Here is a 16,699-nt window from a genome sequence, read left to right on the forward strand (position 1 = left end):
GACCATAGACTGATGGAATCGAATAAAAAATTAGCTTGTGATTGAATGATTGTTTGATAATGATGGAAAAGCTTCATTGGAACTTAAATCAATACATTCATGATTAAGTATATATAACACGCTAATTAAATGCACGACGCAAATGACGATTTATGCACAGAACTAATTTATATATCGTTGCACGCCAATATTCAAATTAAAAATGTGTGAAAAATATTAGTTGTTAAATAGTCGCACGACATTTTTTGACATTTTCTAATAAATATGGAGATTGTCCATCACGGTTAATTCGTAAGCGAAAATAATTTAGTGATATGTAAGAGCACCCTAACATGCTCTCACCCCCACCCCAGGTCCTATTACTCGTTACGTCATTGATTAGTGTGGGGGGGATGAAGCGAGGCGCCCTTACACCAATTGATTATCATGAAATATTTTGATGGGTCTTTTTTTTTTTTACACGTTAGTAAATTAGTTAGTTAGTGGTTTTGCCAATGTATGGGGGAATATGCCGATATATATCGAATGAGCCAGTTGCGGCCTAAGGCACATTGATTTTAGACAGTGAGAGCTACTCATTGCTGTTACACCAGTGCTGCAAAGTTGCCCACAACTTAATCTTGGCGAATAACTACAAAATTGGTTTCAAGAATGAAACCAATGTTCTACTGTAACATGTTTTATGATGAAGATACAAAATATTATTTAGGAACAGAATAAATAATTCATTTAGGTTTTCAGGTTTTTGTAATTTGCGGTTCACTCGTACCCATACACTGTATGGAGTGTTACTGTAAGGATTTTATTTTACTAATTAAAATTTAAAGGATAAAATTCATAGGATCTTACGTTCTTGTAATAGCTAATGTTTTAAATTTATATTCCACTTCATATTTTGTAATGCTTGTAAATTATTATTTTTTCTTTATATTAATTTCAAATAAAGGTACAGTACAATAAACACTAACAGATCTATTCTTTTTCAGCACTATTTATTATAATGAACTTCATGTTATCTTAAGTGTTGTACTAATATAATTATAGTTTCTCTCTGATATTAACACCTGAGTTTACATATGCAATGCTACAACAGAAAAAAATAATAGAATCATTTTGTTCCGAACTTATACGTTTGAACAAACTATTTGAACTTATACGATTTAAAATTGTAGGAGAAAACATAAATACATAATACTTTTGTAGATTATTCATGCAAGGAAAATATATACACACAAAAATACATAATGAAAATAAAAAAGAATAAATACATGATGACAATGTTAGATATTAATTTAATATTATAATTCGTAATAGGATAATATTTATTACATTTCTATAAATCTCACTTTGAAGTATCATCTATTGTCAAAATACAAATTATTATAACAAAAATACTATGTGCAATATTTAATGATCACTAAATAAAACATATAATGCATATAATCAATGAGTATACAGTGCACTACCCACATTTTTAAGTCCCAAAGGTGGTTTCCAATGCAGTTCTATTTATACTCTTTGAGATAATACAATACAAAAACCAAAGGATACAGTATTTATTATTAGCAAAAAAAATATGGTATGGTAACTCCAAAGAATGACAACCGTGAGGCCATAATTCATTCTATGTTGCGTTCTTCTTGAAAATGTTCAAATAAAGAACAAAACAGAATAAATTATGGAATCACAGGTTGTCATTCTTCGGAGTTACCAAATGAATAAAATAGCAATTCTTCACAAAATAATAATAATTTACTTTAGTTAAATGAACTCAAACTTTTCCCTGAAGTCTACATATTTTCTTTACAGGTTGAAATATAGTAAATAAAAATGCTCCTTAAACTTTACAAAAAACGAAATCCAATCTGGAGTTTACCAAAACAGACCATTTACAGACATATGAAACGAAAATGTCGAAAAGTATTTGCAAAATAAGTAAAAAAAATTGTGTTTACAGGTAGGTGGTTTAATCATCCTATTAGAACTAACATGTTGCACTAAAGCATGTACGGATGAGTTTACCGATCAGGAAGACGCAACCCAGGATAAGAGCTACAAACTCACAAATGGACAAAGTGGTGTCAAGGTCAAAATCGAAATTGAGGCTTCCAAGACTGGCAACAATCACGACGATGTAGGGTGTTAGGGTATAGCGAGTGTATTTTTCCCAGACTGACATGTCTAGCGAAAAGTACAAAGTAGCTACTAATATGATCACGATATACATTATTGTGGATGCCAACTCGCCATCCACCATCGCTTCATACTTCAAAACAACGGCGCCATTAATAAGGGTTGCGACGAGGGTCCAGGTGGTGTACATTGCAATGCCATTCTGAACCAGAAGACGGTTAGCCACTAAGTCACCCCTAAAGTAAATAAAACAATATGGAATAAAAAGTTTCATTAAATTCTTTTGCAGTACACTGTATTTAATAATTATGTTAAACTGTATATTGAACTTCAAATTACAATTAATAATTTAATAATAATAATTTAATTTAATCATCTTTTTTAATGATATTATACAGTATTTATTCTCTAAAATTAAAAGCAATATTGACATTTGAAACAAAACTTACATTAGGTTTTGTTGCATGTATGACTTATACTGATCTACTTGTCTGTAATTAATCCAAAGACAGAGGGCGCCAGTCACAAAAACAAACAACAAATCTAAGCCAGAATAGCTGATGTATTTCCGATCCCAGAGGAACAACCAACCGACCATGAGCACCTGGTTGATGCTGTACAGCGACGTGAATCCAGGTGGTAGAACAGGTGCAACTGAATAGACCGGGCCTTGTTTGGTCGAGCGACATAATGTCGATAATGCGTATACAATCCAGAGCATCTCAAAACAGTAGATGAAACCCCAAATGGAGAATGTCCAATCGGCTGGAGTTGCTTCGAGTTGGTAAAAATGCGACAAGTTTCCAATGGTGTTGTGGAATATTCCAAGATCTAAAGTATTATTAAGTGGATTGAATAGTAATGTTAAAGCCAGGCTCCAGAGAAAAAAAAATTTGTTGATGTTGTACAAATTACTTTTCTGGGATACAAAACACATTTGACGAAAAAGTTAATGAGATACAGATACTTGAATATAAAAAAAAGAAAAAGAGGCGAAACCACACTTTTTTCACACTTTCCCCCAGTTTTTTTAAATATAGAAAAATATGTATCTCATTAACTGTTTTTTGTCAAATATTGTTTTTGTGTCTTTTGTATGATATGTGCAACATGTATTAAAAAGGTCTATTTTCCTGCGAAGCGTGACTTTAAGCAGACATGGATATAAAAATAGGTCAAAGGGTCAAACTGAATTTTTGATTTAATACTGAGGGTTGTATCCAACATTTCCGGAAAAACCTTCAGGCACTGCTTTGATACAATTTTATGCTTCAGATTTTTATATTAATACTGTTTAGAAATGGTCGGTGTCGGGCAATAAAATCAAGGGGTTTTCTAGAGAAAGATGGTAAGCGGGATGCACAAATATGGTTGCCACACTATACCTGCCTACCAGTGTTGTAACATAGAGGTACAATAATACCTACATGGCATGTACATATTTTACTTTCTATTTAATGCTCAAATCACTGCAATTTAGCTTCTCGCTGCTAACTGATTCTTAAAACACTTGAACTTGATAAAAATAATATATTTGTTTAGTTCAATAATAAGATTTTTCATTATCTGTATCAATCATCAAAACTTCTACTTCTTCCTATTGTATAGTGCTAGTAAGCCAGTGCTGGAGTTTGTTAAATCCAGGCTATGGAGGTAAACTGGGAAGCGGTTAATGAGTGGTTATGCATGTTTCCCCCAGTTTTTAAATATTTAAAAATCTGATCTCATTAACCACATCAGTTTTTCTGCAAATATATGCTTTTTTATGTCTCAGAATAAATTTTTCTCAGGAGCCTGGTACAGCAGTACATCACCTTATCCATCCTTAATTACGCCAGCCTAACAACATGTTTCTTAATAACTTAAATTTTTGTAATTGAAAAATTTATGAAACCCACTCACCAATTCCGATGCCTGACCCTGCAAGGCTAGAGAACACAATACCAGCAATCGCAAAGAGGGTCATAAGACCAGTGCTTAGGAAGTATGTACATGCTTTCGAACAACTCATTTTCAATGTAAGTTTGGTAGTCAACAATTAAAACTGTATTTGAAACAAAATAAAGACATTGTAAATTTTGTGTGTACTAATGGTTGGTTAAATATTATACAGTAGCTTCTCTGATCTATACACAGTACATCTGAAATAAATTCTAAATTGGTGTAACCAGAGTGTTGTTATATTGCTATAACAACTCCCTGGTGTAACAAAACCACTGCCTATTTTTCTAAAAGCCAATCATGAAAATAAAACTTTCCTAATGCAAATAATTGAAATAGTTTGGCATTTCGGCCATGTTTCTGCAGAATTTCAATATATTATAAAATATATTTTTGGAATACCTCCAAATTTTGTGGTCCATCATGCAAAATTATGACAAAAATGCAAGGTCTTCTACATCAAACACCAATTTGTTGGGTAATAACTGCTACATAAACATGACCTTAGTTAGCCTGGTCACAATATTAATCAGCCTGTTTTGTAATATTTATCATTAATTCTGAAGTTGCTTAAATATTAGTTTCTGTTCGTGTGTATGAGTGTAACTTTAATCAGTTGCATTTTAGTATTTTACAAACTCCATTAATCATGACTACAAATTTGAACAAGCTATCTTAATATGACAGTTAATCAGATGGCATTGTTGTGAACGGACGTATGCGCTGCATAGCTCCCAATTTAGCATAATAATGAGCCAGAAACCAAAAAGAACCGCTTCGAAGCAGCCTGTCGGTGAAGACGATGATTTTGAATCCTTCGTTAAGCAGTCACTAGAGAAATTGATTAACGGACAGAAAGCTGTTGAACATAAATTATCTGAATCCATTGAATGGAATGCCAAACGAATAGCTGAGTTAGAAAGGTCAGGAAAAGCAAAGGACAAGAAACTGAAACTATTGGAGGCTGAATTAGAGCAAGTAAGTGTTGAAATGGATAAAATTAAGAGTGAGCTTAATAGAACACAGCGGTACTCAAGAAGAAACAACATAAGAATTATTGGAATGAAAATAACTGATGGTGAAAACTGTATACTTAAAGTAGAATCTTTATTACTGTCTCTTATACACATCTAGATGTGTATAAGAGACAGGTACATATACTATGTACTTTAAATAGAAAACGCATGTTAAAATCAAAAAATAATTTTGATAAGGCCCTGATGACAAGAGCAAAATGTTTGTGTTGCTTAAGTCCAGTCAACCAATCAACCCTAAATTATGAAAATAATATTTTGTTTATTTTTCCAATAAATCTTTAAATTGACCAGTAACATAACATTAGGACGTTATTTGAGCATGCAACTTGTCTTAGTTATGAAAAATTGGAGCTGGAGTCTTCCCAGTTGGTTCACCTTTGCACACCCCGACCCTGGTTACATAGCTTATTATTGTATCATGTTTGTCGACAGCCAACGAGAGGCTGAAAAGTTAATTTAAATAAAACTAGAATAAGCATATGGCATGTTTGAATAAATTTTGGTGACGCTACAATTTTTCTGGAGTGTCAATCAAACTTAACAACCCGCCAATCAAGACAGGGCCAGAAATATGCACATGTTTAACAAGCACACGTTTAACAAGCACACGTGTTCATGTCCCACAAATGCACTTGTTCGCGTATCTTTTAACACTGCTGTTTTGTAGGGCTTTTGCAACAATATTCAAGGGCGGGGCTTGTGTTCAGCAAAATTTCACATATCAGTAAACATCACGCCAACAGATCTTTATCGGTCTTGTAAATTTATTACTTCATGATTTAAAAAATTACTATATACAACAATGTAAATTCAGAAAACAGAAAAAATAACAGAAACAACCTGTATATGATTATGAGCACATTAATTCATGTTTTAACACTGTTTATCAGTTAACATGAACGTACATGCATAATAAAAAGATCTCCATGACCAATTAAAGACAGCTTTTGGGACCATGGTTGTCACTGGTCTTTAGCAACTCTAGTTTCTAATATAAAATTGGGACCACAAAAAAAAAGTGGTTTTTAATTTGGAGGTGGTCTTTAATTGGATGGTCTTTAATTAGAGGGAAACATGTAAATAAAACTCATTACTTAGCTAAAAATATTGTACTGTATTAATAACCATATTAAATACAATATATTATATTTTATTTGCTAAATGAATCAGTTTTTAAGCACCGACTTTAATCTCATGGTGAAATTAACAATACTACATTACTACAATAATAAAACTAATGTCAAATCAAGTGAAATAATGTTTTCATATTCCTGAAATATTGAAGTTTTGTATTAATGATAATATAAAACATATTTTTCTATTTCTAATCTCATGGTGAAATTAACAATAAAGTACTACATAAAATAATAAAACTAAGGTCAAATCAAGTAAAATAATTTTTTTTTAATATTCTTGAAATATTGAAGTAATGTATTAATAATTATGATATTAAATATAATATTTTTTAAATTGCAACAGGAATCAGTTTTCAAATACCAACTCTAATCTCACAGTGAAATTTCCAATACTACATAAATAATAATAAAACTAATTTCAAATCAAGTGAAACAATGTTTTTATATTCCTGAAATATTAAAGTTTTGATATCACAAACGAATAGCATTTGGAAGCTATTTATCCTAATATGACTAACGTGCTGCAATAATAATTGTACGGAGGAGTTTACCAATCAGAAAAACGCAACCTAAGATAACAGCAATTAACTGAGAAATTGAAGAAGTGCTGTCAGGGTCGTAATCAAAGTCCAGACTTCCGAGGCTGGCAACTATCACGACGATGTAGGGTGTGAGGGTGTAGCGAGTGTATTTTTCCCAGATAGTCACATCTAGTAGGAAGTATAGAGTAGATACTAATATGACAAGGATATACATTATTGTGGATGCCAATGCGTCATCCACCATCGCTCTATACGTAAGAGTGATGGCACTATTGAGAAGGGTAGCGACGAGAATCCAGGTGGTGTACATTGCAACGCCGTTCTGAACCAGGAGACGGTTAGCCACCAAGTCACCCCTGGAATAAAAGAATATAGGAATATTGGTAACAATCCAGACTATAATTACATCTACAATTATAAACATATTTTAAAAAATCACTGTATCGTGAGGCAGTATGTTAACCAAAAAATAGTTTGTAATATGTACTCTGTATAAATATAATGGTTGAAATTTTTTTATGATTTTTTTTGTTGTGAAAGTATAAATTTTGCTGATAATTTGACCACAAAACTATGTTTTTGTTACATTTTATTTTATTATGTTTAATATACAGTGACATAAGATATAGTACTGTATACGTACATGAGGTTTTCTTGCATGTATGACTTATACTCTTCTACTAGTCTGTAGTTGATCACAAGACAGAGGGCCCCAGTCACAAAAATAAACAACAAATCCACGCTAGAATAGCTGAGGTATTCCCGATCAAAGAGGAACAACCAACCAATCAGAAGCAATTGGTTGACGCAAAAAAGCAAGGTAAAACTAGGCGGCAGAACTGGAGCAACAGAGTAAACCTGGCCTTGTTTTGTAGAGCGGCATAATGCAGATAAGGCGTATACGATCCAGAGAATCTCCAACAAAAAGATGAATCCCCAAATTGAGAATGTCCAATCGGCTGGAGTTGCTTCAATATGATATTTATCCGACAGTTCTTTATTGGTGGTGTGAAATAACCCAAGCTCTATTAAGAAGTAGAATAGTTTGAAAAATTAAAAAAAAAACCTCCTTTCAAATATTGAACCACACATATTTAAAGTATAAAATGACAGTACTGTACTTGTCATGATGACGATGAGGATGTAGATGATGTTGATGATAACACATGACAACTCCACTAACAAATATCTGGAGCAGAATTTTCAAATACAGTACTGTAAACCAATTCATCAATTTGATAATTTATATCCACACACACGAAGTGCATTTTCCCATGAAACACATTAACAAATAACGAAAATTCATCCCTTTACATGATCAGACATTATGAATAAGACATGTAATACATAAAATTCTGTCTGTTAACTGAAAATCCACAATCCTTAATAAAAATTGCTTTATCTCACCTTTTCCTATCGGTGAATTTGCTAAGACAGCTAGTACAGCACTTGCAATCGCAATGATTGTCATTAAAACAGTGCTTAAGACGTACAAAGTACTCATTCTCATTCACTGTCTGTAGCCTAAAGTATGAGGAATACCTGTAACAAGTGAAACCAAATGGCAAAACAACCTTGTGTTATTAGGTCAATACAATAACAACTAAAATCAAATGGGGGCCTTATCTACAGGATATTTACCTAATTAATTGATAAATAGAAAGAGATAATACAACTGTTTTAAGCAGGTTGAGCAATAGGCTAGATATGTAGCTATTAGTAGTACTACTACATAGTTACCAACCGACTCCCATCGTGCGGAACAGTCCCACATTTGAAAGTGATTTTGGATGAAACACACATTTTGCAGAAACATATGTGTGACCATAAATTTGTTACGCATTTAGTATAAGTGTATGCGTGATAACAAATTATTACGAATTCAGGGGAAAATGTATTTAAAATTAAAAGAAACTGGTTTTAGTAAAATATATATAACGGTCATACAGTAATGAGTCACTATTAGAGAGGTACTCGTTACCTCGTTCAATAATCAATTCACCACGAAAATTTCTTTTTTGAGCAAAATAACTCAGCCAGCCACACACTTAGTAGAATGAGGCGCGTACGGTCTTGCACGTTCATTGTCACAACCAACTGTTGATCATAATGTATGACTCAAACCTGACCCCAACCAGCCCCTCCCCCATTTGTGTAGCCACAAATTTCAAATCTCTCAGGTTGGTAACAATGGTACACTAGGCCCTAGGACTAGTACTACAGTACTTTGAGGTCTAGGCTAGTAGCCTGCCTAAAAAGTAAGAACACATTACTGCTTTTTATCTCTCCAGTTCCCCATCATGGTCCGGATCAATGTTTTCCATTTTTACGTCATCATCACACTTTATTTCATCTTATCCTTTGATTATATACCAAGATACAGACATTCTATTTTATTCACTGAGAAAACGTTTCAGAATTGGGCATAACCTACCATAGGACTAGATAGTTCGCTGGGCCCTGATCCTGTCTTACTCAGCCAGGTCAGGAGGAGGTAGCCAGATAGTGTTGTGATACATTACTTACACAGTTTAGCCTAGGCCTACGGCCTAGCCTTACGAGATTGCCACCGCAAATCTATTCTTGGCCCTAGCCTGACGCCAGACAGTAAATACATTTAACCTATAAGTTTTCTAAATTAGACATATCTATTTAGATTAATTTAAATAGAACAATACAAAATCTATAAACTACAAACCTGTAAGTTCGTAAAGAAAGTCAAACTTCCAACTTCCCAGCCTTCTTCGTCGCGATCAAAGATACTAGAAATACAAGATAGAGTTCTCCACACAAAAAAAGTGTTCCACTGTGTTCCACCGAAATGCATGGTGGGAATACGAAAAATGGGACGCCCCCTACAGCTGGATCTAAAAAAACTTGTGCCAAACTTTCGTTACCAAGTCGTCGCGTATTTTATTATCAATTCTCAACAAAGATACTAGGATATAAAAACAAACTGAAATAGACACCCAGACAGTGACATCGTTGAATACATAACCTCCTTGGTGGCGGTAGAGATCGTTGCTATTATCCAAATAATACATAAAACAATTAAAGCATAATCATGAATCAGTAAAGAATAAAACAACAATACAGCGCAGAATCGCATAGCCGGACGCACTCTTAGTGAAACAGTTTTCCTCCATTAGTGGAAAAGGAAGGGCGCCTTTTGCGTCTGGATATACTTAGCAACAGAAGGGCGCCCTGTACGTTGGGCACGAAGTATAGGAAACTTGCATGGTTAAAAAGAAGGGCGCCGCCTACGTTGGGCACGACTTCCGCCTCATTTTTACAATGCGAGAACTCTATCTTGTATTTCTAGTATCTTTGGTCGCGATCGCGAAACCTCAAGAGCATGACATTGAATATTCATGATTCGCGCACTTCGTACTATGGAACGCAGAACACGCAATAATATCGATCATTAGAACTCTACCTTGCCTTGCATCGATGATTTTATTTTTATTTCAACATTCTTTAATGAGGGTGGTCCATCCAACCGAAGCTGATCATTGGTGACCCTCAATACACAGAGTAAAACAAAACAAAAACGAGTATTATAGTAATTACTTTCAAGTAAAATTAATAACAACTTTTCAATTCAAAACTTACATGAAGAATTAATTCAAAATTATATAAAAAACCTAAAATTAAAATTAAATTACAATTAAAGATGTATATGAATTGAGCATGATTAAAAAACAATAGACAAAAGAGACATAAAAACAAGAAAGAAAGAAAAAAAAGTTGAGAATAAAGTAGCCCAAATCAAGTAATCATATAAAGTAATAATAGATAATAGGCCTATGCATATGAGAACAATAAATCAAATCATTATTAATTTAAGGAAAATAAATCAATTCAAATTAATATATAAAACAGAAAATAAATAATAAGGTAGGATGGCCATTCCGGTCTCCATGGCGATATGAAAGTAAGCTAATGTTGCTCGACACAGTAATTTTGTTTCATTTTCTCATTTATTTTAAACTAATCTGTAATTGATTTTAATTTTTCATCTGACCATCTGTCCTATTTTGAAATTTCAGTGAAAAAAAATAACATTATGGCTGTACCTAGGCCATATTTTTTTTTCAACCCAGAGGAGGAAGGATCAATATAATACAACATATATCTCTCTCATTCGAATTTAAATTGCCAAAGTGATACGTAAACAGCGTTTTATAACAAGGTGCTAAAAGTCATCGAAGTTATGTAAGTTAGAGGTGACGTCACAAGAGAAGGTGGTGTTATATAACGGCATTGTGATTGGTCAAAGGTCAAGTGGCATAATGAACTGCATATGCATTTATGAGCTACCAGCCCACCATACCACGGATGTGAAGAGCTAACTCGGGCTATGGCACAGGAGGAAATTGTCCTCACCACCACCACCATCACCATCATCATCATTATCATCATCAGATGTGCAATTAAATTACAGCAATATTGTAACAATTTTTCGTAATACTACATTCACCATCGCTGTATTATTCTTATCCCCTTTTAATATTCATGGCCATTTGCTAAGCACAGGCTGTTTTAATTTTACCACAGACCCTATATAGGGTCTGTGATTTTACTGTGGTGTGGGAGGTATTATAGTCCTCTATGATTTTACGAGTGGTGGCGACATAGCGAAGAGAGAGAAACTGCTTTATTTTCCCTTTGGTTTAATTTTTGGGGTGTAAGACGTGTTGCGGGGGAAGTGATATGAGTAAGATGACATAGGGGGTTGCAGTCAATTTATGGTAAATTGATTGTCATGATAAAAGGCGTGGAAATTAATTCATGTATATGCAGTGATAAAGCAGACAAGCGTTGGAAAATTGTAAGAAATTTATACGAAATATATATCTAGCCGGTATAGCCTAACGCTAGTATTCGTTTAAATGTATACAGCATATCAGCGATGATTAGTGAGGACGTACAACCCCAATTTTTTAGTAAAATTGAGTTTTTCCGGTAAAATATATCATTAACAGACACAAGTTAGGTAAATAATGTTACTCAGTGTTCGTGGTATCACAATAAGCCGTTGCGGTCATTTATTATAATAAACTTCATTCAATAAACACATAAGAATAATTGGTTTCAACTGAGTTGTTAATCCAGGTTGAAAGAAATAAAGAAAAATTAATAAATAGATAAAATGGTACAACAGAAAAACAATAGAAACAATCCGTTTGTGGAATCTGTAATCGATTACATTAATTTATTTGACACATTTAGCTCACAAAAGAATGCTCTTTTAAACATTAACTATAATTTCGACATTGATAGGCCTATATGAAATTATTAGCACTGTATTTAAAATTATAATATTAATAAAGATAATATTTTATTCAATATTGACGTCAGTAATTAACATGATGACATTAATATTATTACAAAATTAAAATTTATCAATAGGCCTAGGCTACATTAAACATACGCTGAAATATGATACGCAAATGTGGACAAATACTTGTAAAATCGAGTACAAAATTTTTTTAAAGAATGACACTGATAGGCCTATACCGTAACATTTGGTCATATTAAGCCGGACACTCACTGCACCATACGACGATCATATACGACCTTCGGCTGACGAATCCAGTTCTGCTCCATGTGAGCGCTAGGCGATGCGACGTCGTCTGCTGTTGATTGTCTGAACGGATCTCACTAGAAAAGATCCGTTGCTCGTCAGCGCGCCGACGACCGTCGGCGGGCGCGCAGTGTGTTCCCGGCTTTATAAGACGTAATAGGACTAACGTGTAATAACTGTACGGAAAATTTTACCAACAAGATAAACGATACCTAAGATAATAGATATCAACATGGTAATTGATGCTGAGCTGCTAGGGTCGAAATTAAAATTAAGGCTCCCTAGGCTGGCAACTATTACAACGATGTATGGTGTGAAAGTATACCGAGTGTATTTGTTCCAGACAGTAACATCTAGCACGAAGTATAGCGTAGTTATTATTATGATAAGGATATACATAATAGTAGACGATAACGTGTCGTCCACATTCGCTTTATACGTCAGAGTGATGGCACTATTAAGAAGAGTAGCAACGAGAGTCCAGGTTGTGTAGAGTGCGACGCCGTTCTGAACCAGAACACGGTTAGCCAACAAATCTTGCCTAAAATTTTTAAAAAGACAAATAGACGTTAAAAACAATAGAGAACAAAATAAAACAATACAATATACAAATTATCATTGTGTGTAATGATTAAAGATGCCTTTCAAAATTGTAATTAGTGGTAATATTTTCATGATGTTTTGTATCTATTAGAGTGTATTTAAGTAAATATACAATGATGCCGAAAGGTCCACTGATTAATCTAAGATAAGATAGTACAATACATACTCCAAGTATCGAAATGATGATGACATAATTAATGTCGAAATATTGAATCCCGACACGATGGCGTGCATTTCGATACTTGGAGTATGTACTACTTATGCAATGATGCCATACATATTTTGTAACATGATTAGCAATATCAAATTCTGACGTACGGGAGATTCTCTTGCATGTATGACTGGTACTTATCCACTCGTCTGAAATTGATCAGAAGACAGATGAAGCCAGTCACAAAAATAAACAACAAATCGATGCTCGAATATCCGATGAATTCCCGATCAAATAGAAACAACCAACCGATCAAAAGCAGTTGGTTCACGCTGTACAGTAAGGTATACTCAGGTGGTAGAACGGGCGCAACTACGTAGACAGGGCCTTGTTTGGTTGAGCGGCATAATGTTGATAAAGCATATGCGATCCAGAGGATCTCAAACACGAAGATGAATAACCAAATGGAGAATGCCCAACCTGCGGGGGTAGCTTCGATTTCGTACAATGCCGACACCTCTGTAATGGTGTAGTTGAATATTCCGAGTTCTATTAAGAAATTTAAAAAAAATAACGTTAGGATTATTTTACTGTGTATAAAACCTGAAAACTCATTAAACCAATCAAATCAAACATTTGAATTCCTATTTTATATTGGATCAAATATGTTAACACATTTTAATTTAAAAAATTGGCCTTTCCGGAGTGTAAATCAAACTTAACAACTGGCCAATCAGAACAAGGTGTACAATGCGCATGTCCCCGTGTTGTCCCACACAAAAATAACACTTATATTTACGTACGTTTAGGCTGTTATACAGGACCTTACGCAAAATATTGGAGGGACTTAGAGAAGATCCGTTGCTATAGTATTCAAAATATTTCAAATACGTTTATATAAAAGAATAAGCTTAAACTTTCAGAAAAAATAGAGAAATGTAGATTTTAACAATAAAAATACCAGGCTATAAGGCTTTAAAAAAGGCGCTCAACTTACCAACCCCGACACCTGATCCTGCTAGGGCAGCCAGCAGAGCACTTACACCCGCAATGACTGTCATAAGCACAGTGCTTAGGATGTACGCGCATGCTGTAAAACCACTCATTTTCAATTAGCGTTTAGTAGCCAACAATGAAATGTCTGTAATATATTTGAAAAAAAACTGCATTGAAATAATATGTTTCAGCAAAAGTGGGTTAAAGTATACGGCGATAGTCACAAACCACGCCCAGCACCCTTATCGTTATCTTTATGCGTAAGTACAAGCCTGCCTAATTGTTTATTGATTTACGTATTAAAATCTTTTGTACACGCAGTTATCCAAGATACAGATCAAGTGCAAATTTGAGGTCTTAATTCACAGGGCTTGGGAATATAAATATGAACTCTGTTAAGTTTAACCACACAGACTAAAGTTTAAGCAGCTATAGAATAATACTAAAACATTTACAAAACATGCTGATTTGGGACAAGGTCTTAAATGATTTACTGATTTACTGGTAATTGTTTGCTAAAAGAACATTTTAATTTACATATTTGGCTAGAAATACAACATTTTGAGTGTTTGATTTTTAGTTGTTAAGGCCATGCAAGACAAACAGCAACTCAATTTGTTTTTGTATTTCGTTTTAAGGTTTTGTGTTACATTTCTGATGTCCATCTATATTTCTCAACTATTTTGATATGTAATTTGGATTAAAGCATATGCCTACTTCTGATATGTTTACAGTTGTATATTTCTTTTAAAAATTGTTGCACAATCACGGACCATTACACACATGTATACAGTTGGGAAGGTACTTTATTTTCCATACAATGCAGTAAAAAAGAGATAAAGTATAAGATAAATAAATACATTGCATGGAAGGAGGCTACAATGAGTTCTTCAAGAACAACTCACAGAGCTTTAATGTCAACGTTTACCGGTGCCATTTTGAATTTAAGTGTTATCTAAACTATTAATACGAAATTATCTATAATAATAATAATAATAATAATAATAATATCAATAATAATAATAATAATAATAATAATAATAATAATAATAATAATAATAATAATAATAATGTATTTGCCAGAACCATTCGTTACAAACTCTCATTCTGTTGTGACATTAACTGCACTGTAGGGATCCCTATATAATGTAGCTTTCATGTTGCCTACATTTATAGCCTGTCTCTTAATGTCTAGATAATGTATCTGTTTAAAATGGAGCAATAAAGTTTAATTGAATGGAAAATAATTCCAATCCAGTTTTAAATACGTTTAAAAGATTTACTAACTGCCCATATTTCACTGCCAGATAATGATAATACCGTAATGACAGGAATAGTAACATAATGTTAAATTACTTGCTATGTTAAACCCTAAACAAAGCTCATTGCAAAAAATACACACATTTTTGCCACACTAACCTGTACGTAGTAGGCCTAATCTTGATCTCTCCACAGCAAAACAAGAAATAGGAAAAGAATAGGACCAGCGACTCCTGAAAGCGTGAACGTTGAACTTGCATAAGCCCGCGATGACGTCATAAATGGACACCAAGTTGCATAACGTTAAAATTAAGTGCGATTGGTTAAGTGTTTGGTCATGTGAATCGACAATTGAAATATCTGCGCTGCACTAGGGGTTGGGGTAACGTGATGGTTAAGCCTATTCCTGTCAGCATCACCATCACGTTACTTTTAGTAACGTGATGGTTAAAACTAAACGCTTGTCTTCTAATTCAATAGTTAGGTTTATTCCATAATTAATGCAAGCCTCATAATTTAAATTATCTCATATTTATTATTGCTTGCCACTTTGTAAGTCATCGACAATATTTAGCCAATATGATGAGGTCATACGTCAGCGTCATATGCCGGCGGTTGCATAACGTTGCAATATGCCAAAATTTGAATCGTCAGTACGTATTTTACCTATTATAGTGCAGACTAATCTGAACATGCAATCTCCAAACCCATAATAAAAATTTAGCAAAGAAGATAGTTATAGAGGAAGCCGAATATCTTTGTCCAAGAAAATGTGTTTTCTTGACCATATCCGATACTTTTACTTCGTTCATTCGTTTCTTATCTAAGATTAATCAGTGGACTTTCGGTTTTAACATATATTACTGCTGTTTTATTATGAAATTTGAATTGATTTTGATACCATACGTAAAACCATGGAGGAATTGGTTTAGATTCCTCCAACGTAAAACATACATTAGGGATCTTTTGACTTGTGCGACGACGCGACGATAGAACGGAATAACTCATGCGTGACCGTCCTACCTGGCGTCCTACGTTCTCTGCATACGGCGTAGATTTGGCCAAATTGCGTACCAGAATCTTCTCGACGAGGTGACCTTAACGTTCTCGCATGCGCAGATGACTTTTAGTGACGTCATTGCATTTTATGTCCTACCGTCGTCGTGCAATCGAAAGCTCCCTAATAAACGACATGAAAATAAAAATCAATAAAATCACGTGGTATCAGGTACAACCCTTTAAATCCCCAGAATGGGAATTTACATCCCGAGGAATATTCGAAATGCTAATGAGGGCTTAAACTATATTTTATA

General features: G+C 33.9%; 3 protein-coding genes across 4 annotated transcripts; all 3 read right to left on the reverse strand.

The window, feature by feature from the left end:
• Positions 1–973: 973 nt before the first annotated feature.
• On the reverse strand, positions 974–4,590 carry LOC117118105. Its single transcript, XM_033262601.1, has 4 exons — positions 4,477–4,590; positions 4,036–4,177; positions 2,583–2,964; positions 974–2,369 (listed from the first exon to the last, which is right to left on the reverse strand). Exons 2-4 carry the CDS (start codon positions 4,142–4,144, stop codon positions 1,985–1,987), a joined length of 876 nt encoding a protein of 291 aa, XP_033118492.1. The 5' UTR covers positions 4,145–4,177; positions 4,477–4,590; the 3' UTR covers positions 974–1,984.
• A 1,870-nt stretch (positions 4,591–6,460) lies between these two features.
• LOC117118106 lies at positions 6,461–9,544 on the reverse strand. 2 transcript variants are annotated; one of them, XM_033262604.1, is made up of 4 exons: positions 9,488–9,544; positions 8,197–8,313; positions 7,433–7,814; positions 6,461–7,145 (listed from the first exon to the last, which is right to left on the reverse strand). In XM_033262604.1, exons 2-4 carry the CDS (start codon positions 8,297–8,299, stop codon positions 6,761–6,763), a joined length of 870 nt encoding a protein of 289 aa, XP_033118495.1. In that variant the 5' UTR covers positions 8,300–8,313; positions 9,488–9,544; the 3' UTR covers positions 6,461–6,760. The 2 variants fall into 2 exon arrangements, with proteins under 2 accessions (XP_033118495.1, XP_033118493.1); XM_033262602.1 differs by having other exon boundaries at positions 8,197–8,331.
• A 2,430-nt stretch (positions 9,545–11,974) lies between these two features.
• LOC117118107 lies at positions 11,975–15,698 on the reverse strand. The gene is made up of 4 exons (XM_033262605.1): positions 15,546–15,698; positions 14,128–14,271; positions 13,298–13,679; positions 11,975–12,917 (listed from the first exon to the last, which is right to left on the reverse strand). Exons 2-4 carry the CDS (start codon positions 14,234–14,236, stop codon positions 12,539–12,541), a joined length of 870 nt encoding a protein of 289 aa, XP_033118496.1. The 5' UTR covers positions 14,237–14,271; positions 15,546–15,698; the 3' UTR covers positions 11,975–12,538.
• Between the last annotated feature and the right edge of the window lie 1,001 nt (positions 15,699–16,699).

The sequence above is a fragment of the Anneissia japonica genome, unplaced genomic scaffold (assembly GCF_011630105.1).
Source record: "Anneissia japonica isolate Jap-2015-1 unplaced genomic scaffold, ASM1163010v1 scaffold287634_len692169_cov176, whole genome shotgun sequence".
Taxonomy (NCBI): domain Eukaryota; kingdom Metazoa; phylum Echinodermata; class Crinoidea; order Comatulida; family Comatulidae; genus Anneissia; species Anneissia japonica.